At 53.3% G+C, this 24,960-nt stretch overlaps 1 protein-coding gene across 2 annotated transcripts in view; it reads right to left on the bottom strand.

Annotated features, from left to right (window-relative positions):
- Positions 1–24,960, bottom strand: part of SYNJ2 (synaptojanin 2) — a 104,887-nt gene that overhangs the window by 21,468 nt on the left and 58,459 nt on the right. For both annotated transcript variants that reach the window (XM_055536077.1, XM_055536078.1), the window contains exons 5-15: positions 23,184–23,267; positions 17,150–17,211; positions 14,162–14,258; positions 11,607–11,779; positions 11,165–11,246; positions 10,410–10,559; positions 10,143–10,308; positions 6,465–6,656; positions 5,000–5,084; positions 3,736–3,876; positions 1,873–2,065 (exon numbers count right to left, since the gene is read on the bottom strand). In XM_055536077.1, coding sequence (XP_055392052.1) covers positions 1,873–2,065; positions 3,736–3,876; positions 5,000–5,084; positions 6,465–6,656; positions 10,143–10,308; positions 10,410–10,559; positions 11,165–11,246; positions 11,607–11,779; positions 14,162–14,258; positions 17,150–17,211; positions 23,184–23,267 — 1,425 coding nt within the window. The remainder of the gene's footprint in view (positions 1–1,872; positions 2,066–3,735; positions 3,877–4,999; positions 5,085–6,464; positions 6,657–10,142; positions 10,309–10,409; positions 10,560–11,164; positions 11,247–11,606; positions 11,780–14,161; positions 14,259–17,149; positions 17,212–23,183; positions 23,268–24,960) is intronic.

Genomic DNA, 24,960 nt, shown 5'->3' with positions numbered 1-24,960 from the left:
ATTATCAACTCTTTAATTATTGAAACTGTGCCCCATGTTTGCTACTTCAAAATAGCACATTTCAAGTGAGAAGGGTTGGACTTTACTTTTTTTTAAGTTACGCAGACACAAAAAGAAAATATTAGTCCTACAAAATCTTATTTAACTTATATGCAGAGTACATCATGAGAAACGCTGGACTGGAAGAAGCACAAGCTGGAATCAAGATTGCCGGGAGAAATACCAATAACCTCAGATATGCAGATGACACCACCCTTATGGCAGAAAGTGAAGAGGAACTCAAAAGCCTCTTGATGAAAGTGAAAGTGGAGAGTGAAAAAGTTGGCTTAAAGCTCAACATTCAGAAAATGAAGATCATGGCATCCGGTCCCATCACTTCATGGGAAATAGATGGGGAAACAGTGGAAACAGTGTCAGACTTTTATTTTTCTGGGCTCCAAAATCACTGCAGATGGTGACTGCAGCCATGAAATTAAAAGACGCTTACTCCTTGGAAGGAAAATTATGACCAACCTAGATAACATATTGAAAAGCAGAGACATTACCTTGTCAACAAAGGTCCGTCTAGTCAAGGCTATGGTTTTTCCAGTGGTCATGTATGGATGTGAGAGTTGGACTGTGAAGAAAACTAAGCACCAAAGAATTGATGCTTTTGAACTGCGGTGTTGGAGAAGACTCTTGAGAGTCCCTTGGACTGCAAGGAGATCCAACCAGTCCATTCTGAAGGAGATCAGCCCTGGGATTTCTTTGGAAGGAATGATGCTAAAGCTGAAACTCCAGTACTTTGGCCACCTCATGTGAAGAGTTGACTCATTGGAAAAGACTCTGATGCTGGGAGGGATTGGGGGCAGGAGGAGAAGGGGACGCCAGAGGATGAGATGGCTGGATGGCATCACTGACTCGATGGACATGAGTCTGAGTGAACTCTGGGAGTTGGTGGTGGACAGGGAGGCCTGGCGTGCTGCGATTCACGGGGTCGCAAAGAGTCAGACACGACTGAGCGACTGACTGAACTGAATCTGGAAAAGTACAGTGACAAATTTCCCAACTCACTTCTTTCTTTTTATTCCAAGAAGTAAAAGCTTCAACAAGGATTAATTGTTGAACAACTTCAAGCTCTTCTTCATGAAAACTAAGGAATTCTTGCCTTGAGTGCAGGCCCATGAACAGTATGTCAGTTTTAAGGGATCTGGCCTTACACAGAAGAGCTCTGTGACCCAGCCGTGTCTCAGACAGAATCCGTGGCAGGAACGGCTGAAGTCTACTCTCACTGCTGGGGAACAGGTGTGTCTGCAGGGGGCTGGCCATCATCTCCGCATAGAAAGGAAAACATTCAAATCTGAATTCGCAGAGATGCCCCGGCTTCAGAATGAAAACTTTGGAACTCCCGCTAGAGGGCGGCATGATGCATGATACTGGCAACCAAGAAACCAGACCAGGATCCGGGGGCTCCCAAAGGGACTGGTTTCAAAACCGGGTATTCTTTTCTGAGCCACCACAAGAAGGTGAGTGTGAGTCTCAGGAAAACCAAATCGTACACTGGGTTTGGATTCAAATGTTCTTTACCAACTTAAGACAGAGCACACGGGTTCTCCTTCCCAGTTCCACGCAGTTGCCTTAGAATAAGAACACGCAGGGTGTATCAGCGTGTTCAGCAAGGTACGGAGATTCAGGGGGAACCCAGCACTCCTGGGCTGGACGCCCGCTCACCTCTATCTCAGCTTCCCTGGCTGGTTTCCCCTACCTGGAAAGCTGAGTCCCCAGGCTAGGGATGCTCCTAGAGCCATGTGCCCCACCCTCCTGCAGCTGCTCAGAACACCGGGTGGGGCTGACCAGGGCAGGGACCCAGCCACCACCCACCGCCCTGCTCACCATGGGGAAGCTCAGCTTCTGGGTGATCTCCCTGTAGTCCTCATTCCGCTCCTTCACCTGGGACTGCCCGGCCGTCAGGTGGCAGCAGACGAAGCAGAAGCTGCTGCTGTGGAACTGGAAGCGGATGGCCACGGCGCCCTTGTTCCCTGCCTTCCCTCCCATGCCCGTCTTCACCGTGTCGATCGCCACGTCCCTGGAACAGAGAATGCACACACGGTGGGGGGTCTTCCCAGTGCCTCTGAAGGAAAAGCAGACGCTGTTCTGCTACAGAGATGAGCCACTTGGTGGCAGCTTGGGGCTGGGGGCTCCGAGAACCCCCCACACCATCCGCTCAGAGGCTCCCATCACTGGGGATCAGGCCACACGGGGACCCACGTCACCATCCACTCCACGTCACCCCTTCCCTTCCTCGCCCCGGGGCAGCCCCCTGGGGCAGACAGGAGTATCCTCTCTGTGGTCCCAGCTCTGTCTGAGGTTGCTCACACAAGCACCCATGAAGCACATTGGAGTTGAATCACCTTGGAGTTGAATCACCTCCCCCACCACCTGCTTCTGGTCTCCCAGATACAGCAGAAGCAGCCACTGAATCCTACACAGCTTTTCTGCAAAGTACAGGAGGGGCCCTCAGATAATCAACGTATGTTTAAGAAACAGGAGCCATCCAGTTATCTGTGCTGGACTGGTGGAGGGGGGTGGCCGCCAAGCAGCGGCCTGCTGGTGTTAAGACGCTGACTTACAATGCACGCAAGGGAGTGTGCGGGTCCACAGGACCATGGAGCCTCCACCTGCTCCCTGGGACTGGCGCCCGACAGACAAGGTGCGAGGTAACCTGCCAGCAAGGGTGCGCGCTCACCCAGCCCGAGGCTGGAGGGCCTCGGGGCCAAGGACACCGGGGTCGGGACCTCAGTGGGCGCCTGAGAAACCCAGAGCCCCTCGGCACGGACCCCTTCCTCGTGTTCCATCTCAGATCCCGACCCCAACCGCAGCCTCACTGTAACCACAACCGACCTTTACCCACCCCTGTGGACACTGCCAGGCTGTTACAGCAACCACGGGGGACACAAACCGGAAAGTTTCCCAGAGGTCACAGAAGAGATTATTAGGCACACAGAGCATTTTGCTCTCCAGGTGCTGCCCCGGGCAGTCTGTGGTCCTTGACCTCCGAGGAGATGCACAACCTGTGTGACCCTATTGGGTTCAGGGGTCAGGCCAGCTAAATGCCAGGTATCGGCAAAGAGAAAGACTGGCGGGGATTCTAACAACATGAGTAAGACCAGGGAGCAAGGGAAGGCTATGAGACAGCTGTGGGAGGGGAATTCCTCCCAACCTTAAAACACACATGCATGCATGTGCGTGCACACACACACACGCCCTTTCCTAAAAGACATCCTGTTCCAAGGCTCTTCGCCTCATGACATTCACAAAGCTGTCACTTTGGAGACTGAGTAACAGGGTGACAGCGGTAGAGAGTTTCTGCCCACACATCTTTTGAAATGTAGAATTCTTTTGAAAAGAGACAACAACTCATTTCCTGATGAGTTACCCAGCTCTAGGTCAGAGGTTTCCTGTCTAACACTGCAGCAAGGAACCCCTTCCCTGCACCCAACTGAGCCTGGCTGACAGCGAGGGTCAAACACTGCTCCAAAAAGGGTCCAGCTTCCTGAGCTAGAAGTTCCCATTGAGGCTTTTTAAATACTAGACAATATTCTATTCAGCCTGGTTTTTCCCTGGGGGTTGTGTTACATTTGACTAAAATAATGGCAGGTCCTGATTCCTGCTGCAGGAAGTGGGGGGCAGGGGAAAGGAAGTGGGAATAAAAGAATCCCGGGTTCCCCCAGATGTCTGTAAACGAAATGCTCTTACCTGATGAAGGGGACGTGGTGCGGACGCACAAAGATGTAAAGACAGACGCCCACCAGCTGTGCCGAAGTCAAGAGAATGTACCGATGAGAGCGCGAGATGGCCTTCTGGAGCTGCTCACCCCACATCTTCCTGTTGGTGGTACTGGAGGAGAGAAAGCAGTGATGCTGTTCACAGTTAGCTGGACGCAGGCTCTCCCACCTGGAGACTCCTCCAGCCCTGAGCTGGTTCTTTTTTACCAAACTGACATCATATCGGTTGCACGCCTGCATCAGGGCCCTCTGAGCCTCAATCCTTACAGAGGACTATCTGTGTGTTTCTGGTTGTGTTCCGCACATCACCTCTACCCCTGCCACCTGCCACCCAGCTCAGGGCCTTACTCATAAGACCTCCACGTGTGCGCGCTAAGTCACTTCAGTCTTGTCCGACTCTTTGTGACCCCATGGACTATATGTAGTCTACCAGACTCCTCCGTCTGTGGGATTCTCCAGGCAAGAATATACTGGAGTGGGTTGCCATTTCCTCCTCCAGGGGAATCTTCCTGGACCAAGCATCAAATCAGAGTTTCTTAGGTCCCCTGCATTGGCAGGTGGGTTCTTTACCACTAGACCTCCATAGAACCAGGTTTTATTATTCGTTCAGAAAGTGCTTTACAATGGACTAGGAAAGAAAGAGTCCAGCTGCTGTTGCTGCTGCTGCTGCTGCTAAGTCGCTTCAGTCGTGTCCAACTCTGTGCAACCCCGGAGACAGCAGCCCATGAGGCTCCCCCGTCCCTGGGATTCTCCAGACAAGAACACTGGAGTGGGTTGCCATTTCCTTCTCCAATGTATGAAAGTGAAAGTGAAAGTGAAGTCGCTCAGTCATGTCCGACACTCAGCGACCCCATGGACTGCAGCCTACCAGGCTCCACCGTCCATGCTGAGTTCACACCAAATGTTAGTCCAGTGGTTTTCCTTCCTTTGTACGGGTTTCTTACACCTCTCCCTCTCTCATCTTTCCCCAGGAAACGTGAGTCAGCCCCCGCCCAGCCCAGCCCACACCCTCGGGGCTCACACACACCACATGCAGCTGGTGACTCAACCGTCCTGGCCAGGCAGCCCCGGGAGCACAGAGTCTCCCCCACCCTTCCTTCTGGCCCCTCAATCAGCAGAGAGAGGAACAGGGAGGAGCACGTCTGGGAGGACTTCAGGAACTCGGGCAGCACCAAGGGTCGCAGGTTAGTGGCCACCCCAGCTCAGGACCCCACACCCCAGGCCCGGCCGCCCACCTGGCGTTGACGATGTTCCCCGCACTCAGCTCCACCATCTCTTCGAACCCCACGGCAAATATGTCAGCTGGGCTGCCGCCATCATCTGCGGAACAAGCAGAAGATGGAGGAAGTCAGACCCACCAGGGCCGGTGTGGCCGACTCGAGGGCCAGAGCCCCGTGGCCTGGGCGAGCCCTCCTGGCCACAGGCAAGCACACGCCCACCTCCCTCCAGCTCCCACTGTGCACACGGCCCTTCCCTGCCTGCATCCCAGGAGCATCGTTGACCTCTCTGTGGCTTGCTCTTCAAAAGGGACACTTTAATGGTCACCCTGAAGGGTGGTCGTGAAGTCAGAGGACATGTGGAAAGTGCCTGGACTCATAACTTCCATGCCAGCAGACCTGCCCCCGGCCCAACCTGCCCCACCCCAATCTGCTAGGCCCTAAGCTCCCGGGGGGAGGGGGGCACTGGCTCAAACCTGTGTGGCCCTCAGTACCCTCACAGCCCTGGACCAGCCCCTCTGGGTTAATGTCCAACTGTGGTCCTCTCCCAGGGCGCTGGTGTCCTGAGGGTCAGGGGATGGACCCGCTCTGATGAAGTCTGCCCCAGAAATGCCGGTTTACAGACAGCAGAGTGAGCAGAGGGGCTTCTCACCAGCTCTTTGTTCAGCTCTTTCTTTCCTCGAACGAGTGGCCTTCGGTGAACAGAAGCCCTGCAGCCACCAGCCACACCCCTCTCGACGAGCCCTAAGCCATCCCCGTGACTCCGAGCCATGTCCTTACGGTACCCTGCCCCCTGCCCCACGCAGACAGGGCACAGACAGTGGAAACAGGGCTCTGGGCTCTGATTGTCATCAAGGCACATTAGTGCAGTGCCCCACACGCCTCCCAGCACTGCACACGGCAGGCAGGGAACCGGGTTTCCAGAACCCAGGTGAGCAGGAGAAAAACCAAAGGCCTAGATAAACGGCTGACTCTCAGAGAAAAAGCACGTGTTTGGATCCTGACCTCTGAGGCCATTAAATATTATCTTGCATGACATAGGATAAAAGGTGAGGTGTCCAACCTCACAATTATTTTATTCTTAAAAGGGGACACAACTTCTTCATGACTGCTGAAGCAAACACATGTCAACAAGGGGGGTCTGAGAAAAGGCAGGGGTGTGTGTTCTGGGTCAAGGCATGGGCCAGGTCTGGCATCTCACTCACTTCTTACAGCCCGAGGGTTCTAGTCATCAAAACCGAAAAAGTGCAAAATCTATGTGCGAAGAGAAAACAGAGATTCACCACTTGGGTAACCCTTCCAAACACTTGGAAAAGAAAAGGTGCCACATATGTAACTTGCCAGACATCTTCTGCAAAGTCAGACCACAGCATTTGCTAAATGTTCTAAGGAGCGAGAAGGCCAAACACCCAACTTCCCACCTGTGGGCGAGGCCCGCGGCGAGGGGGGTCTACACCCGTCACCCTGACCCGGCTGCACTCACCCGGGGGTCCGGTGACTCGGCACAGCGAGGGCGCGTCCAGCAGCCAGTCGGCCAGCTCGGCCGTGCCCAGCAGGTTACTCCTGAACTGCTTCCCACCGTTCACGTTCCAGGTGCCCATGGCCACGCGCACCGGCTTGAAATTCGTGAACTCCGACTGGCGCTCCAACATGGCTCTCAGGATCTTGGGAGTCACTATCGGGGACACAGAAAGGGCATGTCTGTCTGCACCCCAAACCTCATGCATTTCCCCCACACCCTCAGAAACCCAGCCAGGCCTGCTGCCGGAGAGGGACGCTGAGGCCATCCACAGGGACCAGTGGCCGGGTCTTATGAGGATGAGGCTAAAGCCCACCACGAGCAGAGCACCTCCCTGTGGCCCTTCTGCTACAATGTCCCCTCCACACCATTCCCCCAGCAGAGCCACACGGGCTGTGACGTCAGGTCACAGGGACACGCATCCTCCGCGGTCACGCCACGATCCCACGGGAAGTTCATCAACGGGCACCCTGCAACTTCCCACATGGAACTTCGGCTCTGACACCCACTTTGCATTCCCCACCTTCCAGTCCAAGTGTGGTACCCCAGACTCAAGCCTTTAAAAAATCATTACTCTGAACCAGGTCTGTCCTCTAGATGGCCAAAATATATTCCATTTTTTAAACTGGGCACTTAACCCAAATCTCCATCACATACACTCTGCTATGAAATGAGACGCACTGTGCCACTCAGAGCTTCTTTCCACTTGTCCTGAGGTGGCCTCGTCTCCAGGGTTGACACAAACATCACCCTGCCTATCAGAAGCCAAACGGGAATTTCCCCAGCAATGGAGGAATAAAAGTAGAATAGGGGTGTGAAGCCATTTTCAGCATGGGCAAACCAATTTTTCAAAAACTCCAAAAATTTCTAAGATAAGAGTTACACACCTTTATAAGGAAAACTGCTGGTTTCCCCTTCTTTTCCACAAACCTATAATGTTTACCGGCTCTAGAGAAGTGGTCCCCAACCTTTTGGGCATCAGGGACTGGTTTTCGTGGAAGATAGTTTTTCCATGGACCAGGGCGAGGGTGGGGTGGGGTGGTTTCAGGATGACTCCAGTGCATTACATTTATTGTCCACTTTATTTCTATTATTGTTAGATCAGCTCCACCTCATATCATCAGGCGTTAGATCCTGGAGGTTGGGGACCCCTGCTCTAGGGGAGAGTGAAACTGTTCGTCGTTCAGTTGTGTTCAACTCTTTGCGAGCCTGCTGGGCTGCTCTGTCCGTGGGATTCTCCAGGCAAGAATACTGGAGTGGGTTGCCATGCCCTTCTCCAGAGGATCTTCTTAACCCAGGGATCAAACCCGGGTCTCCTGCATAGCAAGCAGATTCTTTATGTCTGTGCCACCAGGGAAGCCCTGGGAGGTAAGATGCCATTAAAAATTTCCCAAAGAAGCCCCCAATGCACTTTTATGTGGAATCTTCAACACATCCCCATATACAAACCTTAAGAAAAAATGAAGTCACAGATGCAGAGAACAGTTGCCAGAGGCTGGGGTGGGGGTGAGGGGCAGTGGATCAAGGTGGTCAAAAGGTACAAACTTCTAGCTATGAAAGAAGCAACCTGGGGATGTGATGTACAGAGTGATGATTGTAGCTAACAACATCGTATTATACATTCGAAAGGTGCTGAGAGTAGATCTTAAAAATTCTCATCACAAGGAAAAAAAAAACTTTTGTAACTATGTGTGGTGATGGATGTGAACTAGAATTATTGTGGTGATGACCAACCTAGACAGCATATTAAAAAACAGAGACATTACTTTGTCCACAAAGGTCCGTCTAGTCAAGGCTATGGTTTTTCCAGTAGTCATATACGGATGTGAGAGTTGGATTATAAAGAAAGCTGAGCGCCGAAGAATTGATGCTTTTGAACTGTGGTGCTGGAGAAGACTCTTGAGAGTCCCTTGGACTCCAAGGAGATCCAACCAGTCCATCCTAAAGGAAATCAGTCCAGGGTGTTCATTGGAAGGACTGATGTTGAGGCTGAAACTCCAATACTTTGGCTACCTGATGCAAAGAGCTGACTCATTTGAAAAGACCCTGATGCTGGTTAGGGCATTGGAGAAGGGGACGACAGAGAATGAGATGGTGGGATGGCATCACCAACTTGATGGACGTGGGTTTGGGTAAACTCCAAGAGCTGGTGATGGACAGGGAGGCCTGGTGTGCTGCGATTCATGGGGTTGCAAAGAGTTGGACACGACTGAGTGACTGAACTGAACTGAACTGATTCTGCAACATCAAATAGCAAATCATTATGTTATACACCTGAAGCTAATATGTCAAGTATAACTAATTTCAAAAAAAAGAAAAGAAACCTCTAGCTATTGAGGGAACCACGACAGTCCTGTCCCTAAGAGTGGAAGGCAGCCTACCTACTGCAGGATTTCTAGGGTCCCGGGTCATAACAGAAACAGGAGATTACCCTCAGGGGAGAATGCCTATAAATGACATGTGGCGATGGGACCAAGAACCCTTTCTAGCTGAGAAAGATTCCTGGAGTAAGTTAACATTCAAAGACATCAGCTCCTGGGGAGCCCACTCTATCTCTCCCAGCCTCTCGGTTTGGAAAACGGTCCAAACTAACAGAGGAGGAGCGTGAATGCTTCCATGAGTGCAGAAGAACAGGCTCCCGGAAACCAGAGTGACAGCTGGTATCATGTAAACAATTTTATCTTCTGTATATTGTGGAGCTCGACCTTCGGGGTGGGGAGGGACTGCTCTTCCTGGGGTTAAGCCAGGTCTCAGAGTCAGCCAGAACCTGTTTCGTGCACACAACCAGTCCAGAGCTGCGCCTCCTCTTTCCAGCCCCAACTCCCTGGAGTCGACGTCCTCCCAACAAGGAGATCAAACCAGTCCACCCTAAAGGAAATCCACCCTGAATATTCACTGGAAGGACTGATGCTGAAGCTGAAGCTCCAATACTTAGGCCACCTGATGCAAAGAGCCAACACATTGGAAAAGACCCTGATGCTGGGAAAGACTGAGGGCAGGAGGAGAAGGGGGCAACAGAGGATGAGGTGGTTGAATGGCATCACCAACTCAATGGACATGAGTTTGAGCAAACTCTGGGAGATAGTAAAGGACAGGGAAGCCTGGTGTGCTGCAGTCCATGGGGCTGCAGAGTCAGACACAGCTGAGCAACCATCCACATAGAGCCCGCGGCTGTAGCCCAAAGCTCCAGAGTTACTCCAGCCAGCCAGTGCCACACTGTCTACCCCACCCAGCCTTCGCTATGAAAACCCCAATAATAACCATGGCTTAAGCGCCCTTCTGCCTCCTGACCACCCGGGGGTTCTCTACGTGGCCTCATGCGGCATCTCCAGGACTTGTGAGGGAAATGACTGTGTTCTCCTGAGCCTCTCCTCAGCCTCCACTTGCAGCTGCACCTGGCTGAGCATCTCACACGAGACAAGGCAGCTGGTTGTTTAGATCAGCTGGTCACACTGTGAGACGGGTCAAGCGAGAGTCAAGGGTCAGGTTCTGAGCACAGAAGCTCGCTCAGGGGCTGCCTGCCACCTGCCATCTAGGATTATGTGAGGGTGGGCAGGCTGGCTGGACCCACCGCACGTCCTCTGGATGGCAGGGTAGCCGGATGCTCCCCAACCTAGCTCCAGGCGAGTGGGAGCCCCTCACCCAGCAGGGCCGGGTTGTCCAACAGCATCCTCCCCTTGTCCGCAGACTCCTCACTGTAGACGTCTCCAACCAGCAGCAGCTTGATGGCCTCCTGCTTCACCCCGTCAAAGAAGTTGGACTGGATCGTGCGAGACACGGACCGGGCCCCGTCCTTCAGCTTGCCCACCTGCCGCCGGCCAGACAACGGACAGACAGACAGCCGTGAGAGGGGCCCGCTTGGGCCCCCGCCCGTCTGCCCGCCCGCCGCCCCCGGAGGCATGGCCCTACCTTGGCCTTCCCCTCCAGGGCCCGGCTGCCCGTGAACATCTTGCTCAGGCTGTGCCCATTCAGAGACCACATGGCCTTGAAGGACTCCACGAAGCGGTCAGTGATGGGCCTTGAGTTCAGCCCGAGGCTCTCAAGCTGCAGATGGAGGACCTGGGAAAGCCGGAGGGGCCAGCGGTCACGGACGTGCCCCCCGGAAGCTGCCCAGGGTACACCACCACGCGCCACCCCCCAGGAGCTCCTACTCAGTGATTATGGGGCTGACTCTGCACCCTCAGAGCACAGGGCCCCCTCGCAGCGGAGGATGGGGCTTCCCGCCACGGCCCGCTGGACTTCATCTACACCACCCAGCCCTCCCCTGACACCCCCAGCAAGCAGGACAGCCAAGGCTGGATGGCGGGCAGCAGTGACCCCACGCCTCCTCCCAGCAGGGAGCCAGGGGAGGTCACCGGGGCAGCAGGCTGCAAATCCAGCCTCACCTCAGGCAGCCTCACTCTGCCTTCGTCCACAACAATCACCACAGCCTATCTTTCCTCCAGGTGGCACCTATGGACCACCGTGTCTGGGGTGCCTTCCAAAGAGCGTGTGAGAGGCCCATCACGTCACCAGTCATGTGACCCCTCAGCGAGACCCCTCTCTAGATGCCGGGCACATGGCTGTCCCCTCCCCACGGTGACCACAAGAGCCCACGAGGGTGCTGAGCCCAGCCCATATCCCCAACAGCCCAGGACAGGATATAGATGGCCTGAGAGACAGACCTCGAGGGCGATGAAGCTTTGCACCGCGTTGGTTCGGTCCAGGCAGTCGAGACAGTTCATCCGCAAAGTGCCTTTCTGAAAACTTAGGAAACCAATGGATACGAGTTACAAGTTGTGTTGGAAGAAGCCTGTGGGATTTCAGGCCCCCAAGGAAACTCATCAAGAGAGAACCCTTCACCTTCTGCCTGGTAGCCCACTGCCACCTAGAGCCCACCCCTGCAGCCCAGAGTCACCAGCATGACGCAGACGAGCGGATCCTAAGCTGCCTGCCCGGCTCTGTCTTTCCCACGGAAACCCCAGTGGGGGTTTCCTCAATAGGACATGTCACAGGTCTGCCCACTGGCTGAAGCTGGAGAAGCAAGGGTTGGGGGTGCATTCCCAGGAGTCGCCTGCCCCTTGGCCAGCCCATCCGGCGGGAAGACAGGACATGAGTGAGACTCACCGTGGACTTACATTCTCGCCCCTGGTGAACACGTCAAAGTCATCCCAGTGCAGTTTCAAGTGGGGCCGCAGGAGGTTCTCCAATTTCTCGAGCTTCCCACCTTTGGCAAACTGATGGAAGTCAAAGTTGATCATAGGCGTGTCGCCGGCGTGGCAGGAAGCCCAGAGCAGTTTCTGAAAGGGGATGGGAGAGGGTGGCGGGGCATCTGGCCGCTTAACTGCATCACTCAGCAGGGCCCAGGGGCTCGGCCTGAAGGGTTACGGTGGACCAGGCGATTTACCAGCCCTGATCCGGAAAGGGGCAGCACAGAACACGACCTTGGGGACAAAACCACAAAGCGCGTCTCGCCTGCAGAAGGGCCGGAGGTCCGCCTCGGACGGAAGACAGCCAGACTGTGGCTCTGTGGCTCTGTGACTCTGCCCCTTGGCTCCTCGGGGCAGCCCCGGGCCTGGCAGGGACATCACCTCCCACAGGGCTCTCCGGAGGGTGCCTGCGGGGAAGGACGGCTCTGTTCTGCAGGCCCCGCAGTGCCCGGTGCCCCAGGACCCGGGGCAGTGAAGCAGGTTGCGGAGCTCATAATCCAGCTCCCGTTGCCCTGGTAACCAGTCCCATCCCTACAAGCCAAGCTTCCAGGAGGGTCCTCCAGGCCATCTGCGGGTGGGGGAGGTCTGGCCCAGCGAAACCCTGGGGGAGACGGGGGCTCAGGGCCTCCCGGGGCTTAGATCCAGCAGGTGAGCCGGACTGAAGGCAGGGCCGAGATGGAGAAGCATGCAGGTGGGTGCTGGGCAGAGGTCTGCCCTCCACACCGGGTACCCCAGCGCTCTCACCAGGCAGCCCTGGGGGCCAAGGATGACGTGCTGCCATCCCAGGGTGTGGCTTCAGGTCAGACTTGTCCACCATGTGCCCAGCCAGAGTCTAGTGACTTAAAGGGCTAGAAGGGCTTCGGGCAGTCTAGTCCCTACGACTCTGAGTGCCTGACCCCCACAGGCTAGATGCAAATCAACACACAACCACCAACATTAAGGTCTCGTTCTGAGGTCGTCAGCTGACCCACGGCAGGCAAGCTTGGCGGCTTCATGAGCTGCAGAAGTGCCTTGTCCCCTGTGGCCTGAGAGCCACAGGTCACAGGCCAGCTGCTGGTGCGTGGACCTCAGCGTGGTGGAGCCGACGGGCTGAGGGAGCTTCTTTGATGCGACTTCAGTGGGGACCGTGACCCAGGCTCTTCAGGTAGGGTCTGCTCTCACTCCCTCCCTGCCCAGAAGCCTGGCCTCCTGCATTGGGCCCCAGGTCGGCTGTCATTTGCCATTCTGGCCCGGGGGTCCACCAGCTGCTGGGGCATCTAAGAACACCTTCTCCCCAAAATCGAGGCATAAAGGGGAGAAGATTCTTGAGGGTTCCCCCCCCCCTTCTTTTTTCTTAAAATAAGCTGCCAACACTGCTGCCAAGATGGATGGGAGGGGAGATACTTGTCAAGCTTGTTGCCCATAGCAACAAACCAAACAGGAAAAGCAGGTCTGGCCAAGTGAAACTGGCCACCAGAAAGTCTGCTGCAAGCACGGGGCTTCCCCAAGCAGTGGGAAACGCACACCTGGTGGATTCAGCTTCCACTGGCCAGGGGCCAGGAGCACAGGGGACACTCTTCCTGTGAAGTGAGGGCTGACTTCACACTCTCCATAAGGGGCTTCCCTGAGCTCTGAACCACCACAGGGTTTTTTCCTTTCCCATCCAGCAGGGGACATGGGCTGAAAGGACTATGTAGGCCCACAGCCCACTCGGTCCAGAGAATACTGAATGCACACGGGGGCACTGGGAATCGGGAGAGATGCTTGGAGGTGGGTGGAGCCTTCTGCTCACGGCCCCCCTCCCCATCCGGTGTATCTTCCCAGGGCGGGGAACATGTGCCAAAAGCCACGGGGAGTCCACAGAGAGCTGGGGACAGTGAGCAGCTTCGGGCGGGGCGGGGTGGGGGGCAGCCCAAACAAGGCTGGATGACGACTCGAAGGCTCCAAGTTCACAGGAGGAAATTATGTTAGGCTGCTCGCGTTAAACCCAGCAGGGGCTCTGAAGAGCTACTTAGGTACAAGTGTCCTGTGGGTGTTCATGTGGACTTGCCAGGAGGTGTGGACTAGTGGCTGGGCCCACCCGACGAGTGAGCAGAGGACCCCAGCTCCCCAAGGGGTCAGGGATGCACGGGGTGGAGCCCAAACATACATGTATGCATGAAGGTATGCGTGCACACGTGTGTATGTTTGTCCAAGAGAGCCGGGGAAAGGCCCGGCCATGCTGAGTCCTCAATGACCCAGCGGGGAGAAAAGGCAGCTAAAGCTAGGAGACGCTCTGTTCTCATTCTGAGCAAATTCACCCAAACATGGCTTCACGAAAAGTAAACTTCATTCATCAGGAGCCCAGATCACTTAATGCTGAAGCTCTGATGGAAAAAAGTCTCTTCAAAGATGGGGCGAGCAGGCCGCTGTCTCCAGTCCCCAGGAAAGCCCACCCAGAGCAGGCCCCCCTCCCCATCTCTAGGCCTTGCCCCGGGGAGGGGAGCCAGTTACCTTAAAGGCTCTGTTGAGCACCTCCTCTCCGCCTCTGCTGCCCAGCAGGTTCACGACCACCTGCTTCCCGTATTGCTCCTTCAGAAGCACCATATGCCTGCAACAGAGCGGGGCAGTCTGTGATGCCCTGCCCCTGGGACACACACTGACGACCCCGCCCTCGAGGGCACCAGCTGGGCACTAGTGGTCCAGGGTGAGCTGGCCCCAGGAAAGGCAGCAGCTGAGAGGAACAGCAGATCAGACTTCTGAACACGCGTGGCGTCAGACAAGGATATGCTGGACTTCTATACAGTCCCCCCGTAAATCCAGAACTGCTAACCTGCCTCTCATGAACAGAGCCTCATAAACGCAATGTGCATATCTCCAAAGTTAACCTAGTTCACCTGGTAGTTTCTCAAATCTAGAAAAACCAGTAGGGGAGCCATCAACCTCGGGGCCCAGTCTTTTCATCTAAGTACTGCATTTCATGATGTTTAACCTCAGCAAGAAGGTTATAAGAAAATTTCCATCTTTAGGAAAATTCTTTGCATATCAGAGACTATTACACATATATTGAAATAGTAGGGGGAGACTCCAATATTCTTACCACCAGCTATTGAAAAGTAACTATAATTTTAATAATGTTCAGTTCAGTTGCTCAGTCGTGTCCGACTCTTTGCGACCCCATGAATCGCAGCACGCCAGGCCTCCCTGTCCATCACCAACTCCCAGAGTTTACCCAAACTCATGTCTATTGAGTCGGTGATGCCATCCAGCCATCTCATCCTCTGTCATCCCCTTCTCCTCCTGCCCCCAATCCCTCCCAGCATCAGAGTCTTTTCCAATGAGTTAACTCTTCGCATGAGGTGGCCAAAGTATTGGAGTTTCAGTTTTAGCATCAGTCCTTCCAATGAACACCCAGGGCTGATCTCCTTTAGGATGGACTGGTTGGATCTCCTTGCAGTCCAAGGGACTCCCAAGAGTCTTCTCCAACACCACAGTTCAAAAGCATCAATTCTTCGGCACTCAGCTTTCTTCACAGTCCAACTCTCACATCCATACATGACCACAGGAAAAACCATAGCCTTGACTAGACGAACCTTTGTTGGCAAAGTAATGTCTCTGCTTTTGAATATGCTATCTAGGTTGTCATAATTTTCCTTCCAAGGAGTAAGCGTCTTTTAACTTCATGGCTGCAGTCACCATCTGCAGTGATTTTGGAGCCCGAAAAAAATAAAGTCTGACACTGTTTCCCCATCTATTTCCCATGAAGTGATGGGACCGGATGCCATGATCTTCGTTTTCTGAATGTTGAGTTTTAAGCCAACTTTTTCACTCTCCTCTTTCACTTTCATCAATGTTAGAATAGCTAAATGTAGCTTTTTTAAAAAATAGGGAGACATAATGCAAAAAACAGACGTAAAACTGATTTAGTAATGCAATCTTTACGTCTGAAACTAGAAAAAACTGGAAGACAACACAGGACAATGTTAAAAGTGGTAGAATTTTATATGCTTTTAGATTCTTTTCTTCTTTAAACAGTTTTGCATTTTCCCAATGTCTGCAATAACGTTTCTCTCGTAAATGGAATATTTTAAAGTCAATTATCACAAAAGAACCATTCTGGCCCCATGGCGGGGTTGGGGGGGAACACAAAAAACCTGTCTTACTAGCTCTGAAGGAAAACACTGCAGAAAAGAACAAGGATTTGAAAGTGGGCAGTCTATGCTGCTCTGCAGACGGCTGACGATAAGCCTGCCTGCTAATCTTCAGATGGGCTTCTGCCTCCGTGGGGAGGAATTGTCCCAGGGCCATGGTCCTAGCAATCCTGCCTTGTTTCAGTCTCTCCCCTGGGAAGATGCAGGGCCGGATCAGATCTAGGCGATCAAAGCCTCCCCAGAAGCTGGCAGGCTGCACCCCGTCCCTGGAGCCAGGCAGCCCCGGGGGGCAGGTGCTGGAAGAACAGGACATGCAAAGCCTGACTACTCCAGGCTCTGTGGTTCCTCCTGCCCAGAGAAGGTGTGTCCTGGCCTGAGGTCTGACATGTGGAGTCAGGGCAGGGCCTGCTCAGGTGAGTAGTAATACACCAACTGAGGGACACAGGTGGGATGGTGTTACCGATTTTAAGGTCAAGAAGAAGGCTGCAAGCAAATTTAAAGTCCAAATGAAGCTTCAGGTAGCATGATTAGAACACTTAAAAAATTACTTTGAAAATTATTTTTAGAGCCATTAAGATCACTTTAAAATTAGCATTCAGAGTAAAAACAACATATATTTTAAGAAGCTAATAACTTTCAAGTACAGATTACCAAGAGTTCAGGTTAGTGATGGCTTTTCTTAAGCTAGCTGAAAAATAAGAAGCATGCAATGATTCAATCGGTGTTTTAAAAAATTAACTATGTATGATCCAGAATTGAGAAGGAGACGACAGAGGATGAGATGGTTGGATGGCATCACCATCTCGACGGACACGAGTTTGAGCAAGCTCCGGGAGTTGGTGACGGACAGGGAAGCCTGGGGTGCTGTCGTCCATGGGGTCACAAAGAGTCGGACACAACTGAACAGAACCAGAATTTCTTCTAGAATGACACATAAAGGCTAACAGTGGGAATTGTGAGTTAGGGCACTTCTGCCTTTTCCCTTATACCTTTCTATACCATGACTTTGTAAAGCCTGGGAATATATAACTTCAAAAGCAAAAGGAAACTGGCTTGGAAATACCCTATAGTTTAGATGATCCCTTATTAACTAGGACAAAAAGATAAAAGTGTCACTGCAGAAGGAATGGATAAAATAATGGCAATGTTTTACCTGAGCAATTTATTAAATGAACCTGCAGGGAAACCTGAGAGCAAAGAAAAAATTCGATTTTGTAAACTGCTTTTTGGCAGAAAGAACCAGAGTGAAAGGCAGATTCAGAGTGCACATTTGGGGTCTCCCCCTTCTGGCCACTCTCTGGCCCCACATCCCGCTGTCTGATAGGAGGGAGGATGGACTTGACAGCCCTACCTGTCGAAGGCAGGGGCGCTGGCCTCCAGGCCTCTGCTGAGTCTCAGATGATGGGAGCCAACCTAAATCAAAGAGAGATGGCGCTGGTTATTCCTCCGGCCCAGGACGCGATCGCCTTCCCATTTGCCCTCCACCACCAGCCCGGCCAGAGCAGGAGCCCCATGGCCCCTCCATGGTCCGTTTACAGCTCAGGATGGCCAGACCCTGAACCCGAGTCCGGCTCTGCTGTGGCCCTCTCCTAAGTGCCACATGGACCATGCCAGCTGGACTCATCCACAGAAGACAGACCACGAGGCCCACGTTGGATCCACAAACCCTTCCATGGGGCAGAGGTGTGGCCCAGCCAACCGGGAGAGAGAAACCAGCCTCCAGCCTCTTCTACGAGGCCAGAGACCTTGACGGCCCCTCAAATCTTAGCTGTCATAACAACCTGCAAACGAATCTGCCTTACTGTCTAGAACTACTTACTTCACATCGGCAGCTTAAAACGCAAATTTGAAACTATGCGTCACTATTGGCTGAGGGCCTCTGCTGCTGGACAAATCTAGGCAACCTGACACGGAACAGTGTTAAGGATAGTAGCGGACTATAACCTGATGAAGAGAACAGGAATCCAGGAATCTCTACAGAGGCGAGCATGCTAGCTGGGTGGATGACTGGATGGATAGATGGATGTGGGCAGGTGGACAGGGCGGTGGCCGCCTGGTGAGATGGCTAGCTGGGTGGGGAACAGGGATGGGGAGAAGGGAGGGTTTTTACAGCAAATACCAACCAATAAACACAGAGGGAGTGATGGGAAATCATCGCCTTATAACCATCCCGGGAAAAAACTGTTCGGCAAAAATCATCCATTGACCATACATCTTAAGGGAGTTTGACGAGGAGCAGGATACTTGCATGGTTGCAAAGTGTCTCCCGTAAATTGCTTCTTGGTTGAAAAGTAAGACATATTAAACAGAGAAACTGAGGAACACCTTGCACAGGTGATTGAAGTAACATCACGGAGGAGGGGCCAAGGGACACTGTGGGCTCCCAGACGGGATGGACTATCTGAGGACGTGGTCCTTGGGCAGAAGCGGGCCTGGGACGCTCTCTGGAAGGTCACCCTTCCTCTGTCACCTGGACAACCCTTTAGTCCAGCTGCCCGAGGCCTCAGGTCCGGCCTCCCCATGCGGGGCCCTGCCCCTGCCCGGCTCGGACACTGACCTGCAGCTCTCCTCTCCGATGTCACTTAGTCCTGAGGCCGCTGTGGGTCAGAGCCGCAGGGAGCAGCTTCGGGCAGGGCTGGAATGAAACCACGGCTGGCCCGGCATACAGGAACTGACCTCGCTACTTTTTTTAGTCTCCCTCCTCCTCCTTCACCCACCCTCCCCCCCCAACCAACTGGACGCGTGACCAACCACCCCCTTTTGGTCTCTAAAGCCAGAGGTGCGATCCTAAATGCTCCAGGCTGAGCCTGAGGAAGTGGATGGAAGAATAACGCCTGGCTGGGTGGACATGGAGTCTCTACCAGCTCCTGAGAGGGTCCCAGAGCCACAAAGGGCATCTCCAAACATATCCCCGCCCCTCCCCTAGTTAAAGATGCCAGACTCGGTGGTCTGGATCCTTGCCATCATCCTACCTTGATCTTCACAAGCCATGGTGTGTCCCAGCTCCACAGCTAAGGCATTGGCCTTAAATCAGCCATGATGGGAGTATTTATACCATAAAAATGGGCAAAAGCAACAACTCCAAACTTCTCCCTCCTGGCCCCAGAAAAGCTGGTTTACCACCATAACCTTGAGTGGTTCCCAAGCCTTCTGCACATTGGAGCCATCTAAGTATCTTCAAAACAGCATGCATGGCTGCTCCTGCCCGACGTGATATAATGGGGATAGCACACGCCCTGAGCACCAGGAATTTTATGAGTGCCCAGTAGTTTCAACATGCAGCACTTTGGGCACCACTGGGGCAAAATTCAAACTTCTCAGTGTAACGTCCAAAGCCCATGTTCATCAGGACCTAGCTGGCTTCTCCAGCCACACCTTTCGCCATGAACCTGTCCCCCTGGCCGAGCTGTAGGTGGCCAAGCCAGCACAGTTCCTGGATGTGGTCTGATGCAGGGGTTGCAGCATCTGCGTCGTGGTCCCCTCTGCCTTCCTGGCTGGGGTGACCCCACCCCACCGTTCCCGAGTCAGTTCAGACACCCACCCCCGCAGCACAAGGACCTCAGCCGCCCTCTCTCCTGGCTCTGCTCATACCACACCGTCAGGACCTGTCCCCTCCTCCCAGAAGGCAGAGGCAATCTCTGATGTCAGGTGTCTGAACGTACCAGACATGTGATGAGAGCCTGCAGGATGAATAAATGGCTTCCCCGGGGGTGTGTATGAGGGCTGGGTGGTGGAAGAGCCCGGAGACTGGTCCTCGCGCTGCACATGAACTCAGAGAGGTGAGGACACTGTCTCTACACCACACAGCATCCTCGTGGGGACTCAGTGTGAAACTCCTACTCAACTCACAGGGCACAAAGAGCCACACCTCTCCTAATGCAACTTGGGCTTTTGTCTCTGCATACGTGCTCAGTCGCGTCTGACTCTTTGCAACCCTGTGAACTGTAGCCCACCAGGCTCCTCCATCCACGGGATTTCCCAGGCAAGAATACAGGTAGTGGGTCGCCATTTCTTCCAGAGGGTCTACCCAACCCAGGGATTGAACCTGCGTCCCCAGTATCGGTGGGCTGATTCTCTACCAGAGCCCCCTGGGAAGTCCTTCTGTCTCTTAGATGCTATATTTTATGTTATGAATAACATTAACAACTACCATTTTCCATACTTTTTAGATTCTAGATACTGTACTGAATTCTAATACATTTCATGATATTCAATCCTCTCCATAACCCTATGAGACTGGTACGGTCAACCCCATTTTACGGAAGCGTAAATTAAGGCTTAGCAAGAAAGAGTTTCTCCACTTTTTTTTTTTGAGATAAAAACTTCTCAACAGTATATGGTTCCTAAGTAGGGGAACCAGAGCCTGAACTGGAACCCAGGTCCCTATAACGTCAGAGCCTATGCTCTAAACCACAATAAGCTGTCTCGTGACCTTATTTCTTTCTGTGATGTTGCTGGTGAGCCCAGGAGCCTTGTGCAAGGCCCGTGGTCTGCACTGCGTGGACCATGTCATGCTGGCTTCAGTTCACATCCATTTTAAGCACTTTTTTCTCCTCATCCCAACCTTGTCATTATTTCTAAAACTGCTGCAGTATGATCCATCTCACATCGTCTTTGGAACAAAGGAAGGTACAACCACCCAACTCAGAGCACACAGGGCTGTGTGCCCCAGAGCTAAGTGAATAGGCTTTGATGGGGAGGAGGTGGACGTGGGCAAGGTGGGAGCCGCAGAGGGGAGTGGTCTTCTCCCTCCTCGGCTGAGCCACATGAAGCTTCAAAACACAGACCTGACCCACCAGTGCAAGACCTATCTGTGTGTGCATCTTACAGGGAAGAAGACGCTAAAGCAACAAGAGCAGCAAAGTCTTCAAACGAACCCTATATAAAAACATCACCAAACAGACTGGACTGGAAGAGCAACTAGCTTTCGATATGGCTCTTTATAAATGGCACAACCTGCTGACATGACAAAGATGAACTGTGAGGGGAGCGTGGTTGCTGGAAACGCAGTCGGGACCCAGGAGTTTGCAATGAAGGTCCTGGGCCTGTGAAAACGTGTAGACAAATCACCATCCACAGACCTCTCTGCACACCCCCATACCCCCCCGCCCCCCTACCCCCCACCCCCCGCAACTTGGGCTCCTCTGCTCCCTGGGGCAAGCGTAAGAGGCTGCAACATTGCAACTTAAAATGCAAGCTATTCACCCCCAAATCTTTGCACTGTTCATCTAACCTAAGTGAAGATGGAGTGAGAGTTTTTCAAAATGGAAAAAAACCACCAGGACTGATCATCAGACTTGCTACTGATAGTCCAGGTAGCGGGTTTGAGAGCTAACCCCCTCCAAAGAGGATCTCATCTGCCTTTGATGTGGAATAATATTTAGAGGGTAAACACAGGTATCAAACCCAAAGGTTAGCAAAAGATGCATGAACACTGAAGTCTTTTGAAACTTATTTTGAAGAAACCACGAAGGCTGTGGAGGAGCCTTAACAAGTGTCATGAGTCCAAGAGGTGCTATAGCTGCAGAAAAGTGAGCCAGCCAAGGTCCACAGATGCACGGCTGCTCCACGGTAGGGTCAGGCTGCGTCTAGAGCATCTGCGGGTTCAACGTGAAGACCGAAATTAAAGAAAGGAATGACAAGCTTTGTTTTCAGAAGAGGGAGACCAGAGCATGGAGAGTTCTAGAAACAAGACAGAGATGACGAAGGAGGGTCCTGGAGAAGATGAAGTGGAAAAAGGGGGACCGTGAAGGTCTGAGGACGCAGACTTCATGTGGCACGGCCCCTGCAGAGGCAGACTGTGCAAGGCAAGGAGAAACTAGCTAATAATAATAATGATGATGATGGAGCCATCCTGAATCACGACCTCAAGCCTGGAAGAGCAACCCCAAACTGGGTGAGAGGCTAAAACAGATGAATTCCAAAGGGTCCTTCCCAAATTCTAAGATGCTCCCATAACCACCCCACTGCCCAGGAAAACTCCACATCTAAAGAAAATTAAACTTCAAAACCCCTTTTAGAATGTCTAGAATAGGCAAATTATAGAGACAAAAAAAGGATGAGTGGTTGCCGAGGCCTCGGGTAGGGCTGGAGGGGATGGGGAGTGACCGCTGATGGGTACAGGGTTTCTCGGTGGTGAAGAATGTGCTCTAAAATTAGACCACGGCGATGGTTACACAACTCTGTAAATGGACTAAAACCCAGAGAATTGTACGCTTCACAGGCTTCTCCAGGTTTCTCTGTGTAAATTATATCTCAGCTGAGCTGTTTAAAAACACAGCTCTCTCGGGATGGGCTCCAGGGAACACTCCATCCGTCCCTGGGAGTGCCTCTCTCTGCAGCCACTTAATGCCAGCAGCTGCTGCATGCGTCTTAGGTGTTCCTTTCTGTTGGAGAAACTGAATGTTCTCAGAGCTTTTTCCGTAGAACTCAGAGCCCACGTAAGACATCTGCCTACCTGTCTCCCCGAAGGGCGGACAAGCTTCCTTTCCACAGTTGCCAACTGCGTGAGGACAAGGTGCCCACAGCTGAGGTCAGGTCAGGTCAAGGGCGGTGAGACCCGGCATGTCAAACGCTCCCAAGGATCTGGCAGGTGGCCCTGGGCCTCGAGCCCTCGGGAAGAAGGGCCAAAGCGATGGAAGCCGGGCACAGGGATCTTGTGAGGGCACCTACGTCCCCTCTGGCCAGGGAGGAAGGTCCAGGAGGACATGGCTGAGACCCTCCTGGGTAGGAACTCCCTCAACGGGGCTGCGTGCTGTTCGGTTGATGACAAATGTGTACTTGGCCTCATACCCTGAACACTTCCCAGGAGACAGAAGGCCAAACAGCCCTGGCACCGGCCAGAGCCCCATGTGGGATGGCAAGGGGTATTTTTAGAAATCACGAGAAACCAGTGTGCAGTTCTCAGGTGGTCCAGGAACAGGCACCTCCAAACGCCAGACCTGCTGCACGGCCACTAGGGCCCCCCAAACCTTTCAAAGCTTTCCAGGAGGGTCACAGGTCTCAAAAGACATCAGAGGCCACATTTTCAACGCACCAAACTGGGGTCTGAGCAAAGGGAACTGCAATCACATGACGTGGTCCACTTACCCCCAGAGACCTCCCATCTCACCAGGGTCATCAGGGAGCTCGAGGTGGGAAAATCACACAACACATGTGTCTCTGTGTATAACACCACACACGTGCAACGCTCACATGCACATGTGCAGAGTCACGCATGTGTGTACACACACTGACAGCTCAGCTCAATCCAGCTGGGCTGGGGAGAAAGACCTGCAACTGTGCCAGGAAAGAAACACGATGAGAAGAAGCAACCCATACCGGTGTGCAAGAGCAGGTGAACAAGGACAGACAGACACACACAGACAGGCTTTCTGATCACTTACCTGAAGCCCTGGCTGCTCCCAAAACAGCGGAACGGAGCCTCGGATTTGGACAAATGAGGACACGCCATCATCCATGTAAATCGTCTGCACCGCAGGGAGACAGAAGGGAGAGGTAGTCTTCAATGAAAGCGAACGTCCCGGGGCCGGGTAACGGGATCCGGCTGCTGAGACCCGACACCAGCCAGAGCGAAGGGCAGCCGCGGGCTGGGGCGCCCTCTGCCCCTCGCCCCGCCTGGCCCGCTCCCCGCCCTGCAGGCCAGCCCAGCGCACGGGCCTGCAGGCCACCCCCCAGCCTCCGAGGACGGACGGGAATTCCAACAACCTGACCCACCTTCCCCGAAAAGCCCCGCAGTCCCCTCCCCACCAGCTTCAGGAACAGAAGCAGATGGGCTCTGGGACTTAACTAAGACCTTCCTGGAAGCCCTCGACTGTCAGCCAGTCAGCCGGCCAAGTAGCAGGCGCCACTGGAAAAGGACCAGAGGAAGTGAAAGGGACCAGCGGTGGCGCAAAGCCCGGCTGGCGGCACCTGACCGCCCGAGTCCAGGCTCGACATGACCTCACAGTTGGTCCCAGCCCCACGCAGCTGTGTTCCTAACCGTGTCACGGAGTCCACACACACACACACTCCTTCCACAACCTTACACACACACACAACACACCTTCCACAAGCTTACACACACACATATCTTACACACACACACACACACCCCTTCCACAAGCTTCCACACACACCCCTTCCACAAGCTTACACACACACACCCCTTCCACAAGCTTACACACACACACACTCTCCACAAGCTTACACACACACACACACCCCTTCCACAAGCTTCCAGGGTGACAGCACCTGCAGGACATGGATGATTCTTACAAGTTAAAGTATCCCCCCCACCCCCACCGCACACAGTTCCTTCAGGGCGTACCAACTCTTCACCTGCCTGCGGGCCCCCACGGATGCTCTAGCGCCAGGGAGGTCTAAAGGGACAAAAAGTACAGTCCTGAGCATCATGAGGGGGAGGCTGCGGCAGCTATCGGATGCTGCCCTTTATCTGGGTAACTCTACCCTGGCCTGGCAGGGCCGGCCCGGGCGATGCCGCTGGCCCTTTCTATTTCTTACTGGCCTGCTCCCTCACAGAATAGCTTTCCATGCAGCTAGATCATGCTCAGATCACACATGCATTAGTAATTCTGCAGTGGAGGAGCTGAACATTAGACGTGAAGGTTCCCTGGACTACAGGAACCACATAAGCCTGGTCGTCATTAGGTTGGGCTGCAACTCTATCCCTTCATCTCCAAAGGAAAAAATGCACTGGGTTAAGAACTTGTCTGTTTCCAGACACTGATCACCGGCAAGTGGGTTACCCGCCACTGTTTTACTGACAAAAGCAGAAGAAAGTAGCAGGCTGTTTAAAGTACTGTTGGCTGCAAGGAGATTAAACGCATACAATCACGCACACATCCAGACTCTTGAGAGATCACCAATTTGGCCAACATCTCCACGGAAAGGCAACTCGTAACCGAGCCCAGGATTTGGTGTATGCTAAGGACTTCCCTGGTGGCTCAGATGGTAAAGAATCCGCCTGCAGTGCAGGAGACCTGGGTTGGGATGATCTCCTGGAGGACGGAATGGCAACCCACTCCAGTATTCTTGCCTGGAGAATCCCCATGGACAGAGGAGCCTGGCAGGTTACAGTCCATGGGGTCGCAAACAGTTGGACATGACTGAGCTACTAACACATTCGCTTTCAAGGAACTATTACCCTTCACTTTATTTTGT

The sequence above is a fragment of the Bubalus kerabau genome, chromosome 9 (assembly GCF_029407905.1).
Source record: "Bubalus kerabau isolate K-KA32 ecotype Philippines breed swamp buffalo chromosome 9, PCC_UOA_SB_1v2, whole genome shotgun sequence".
NCBI classification, from domain to species: domain Eukaryota; kingdom Metazoa; phylum Chordata; class Mammalia; order Artiodactyla; family Bovidae; genus Bubalus; species Bubalus kerabau.
This window is presented reverse-complemented; position numbering and strand designations above follow the sequence as displayed.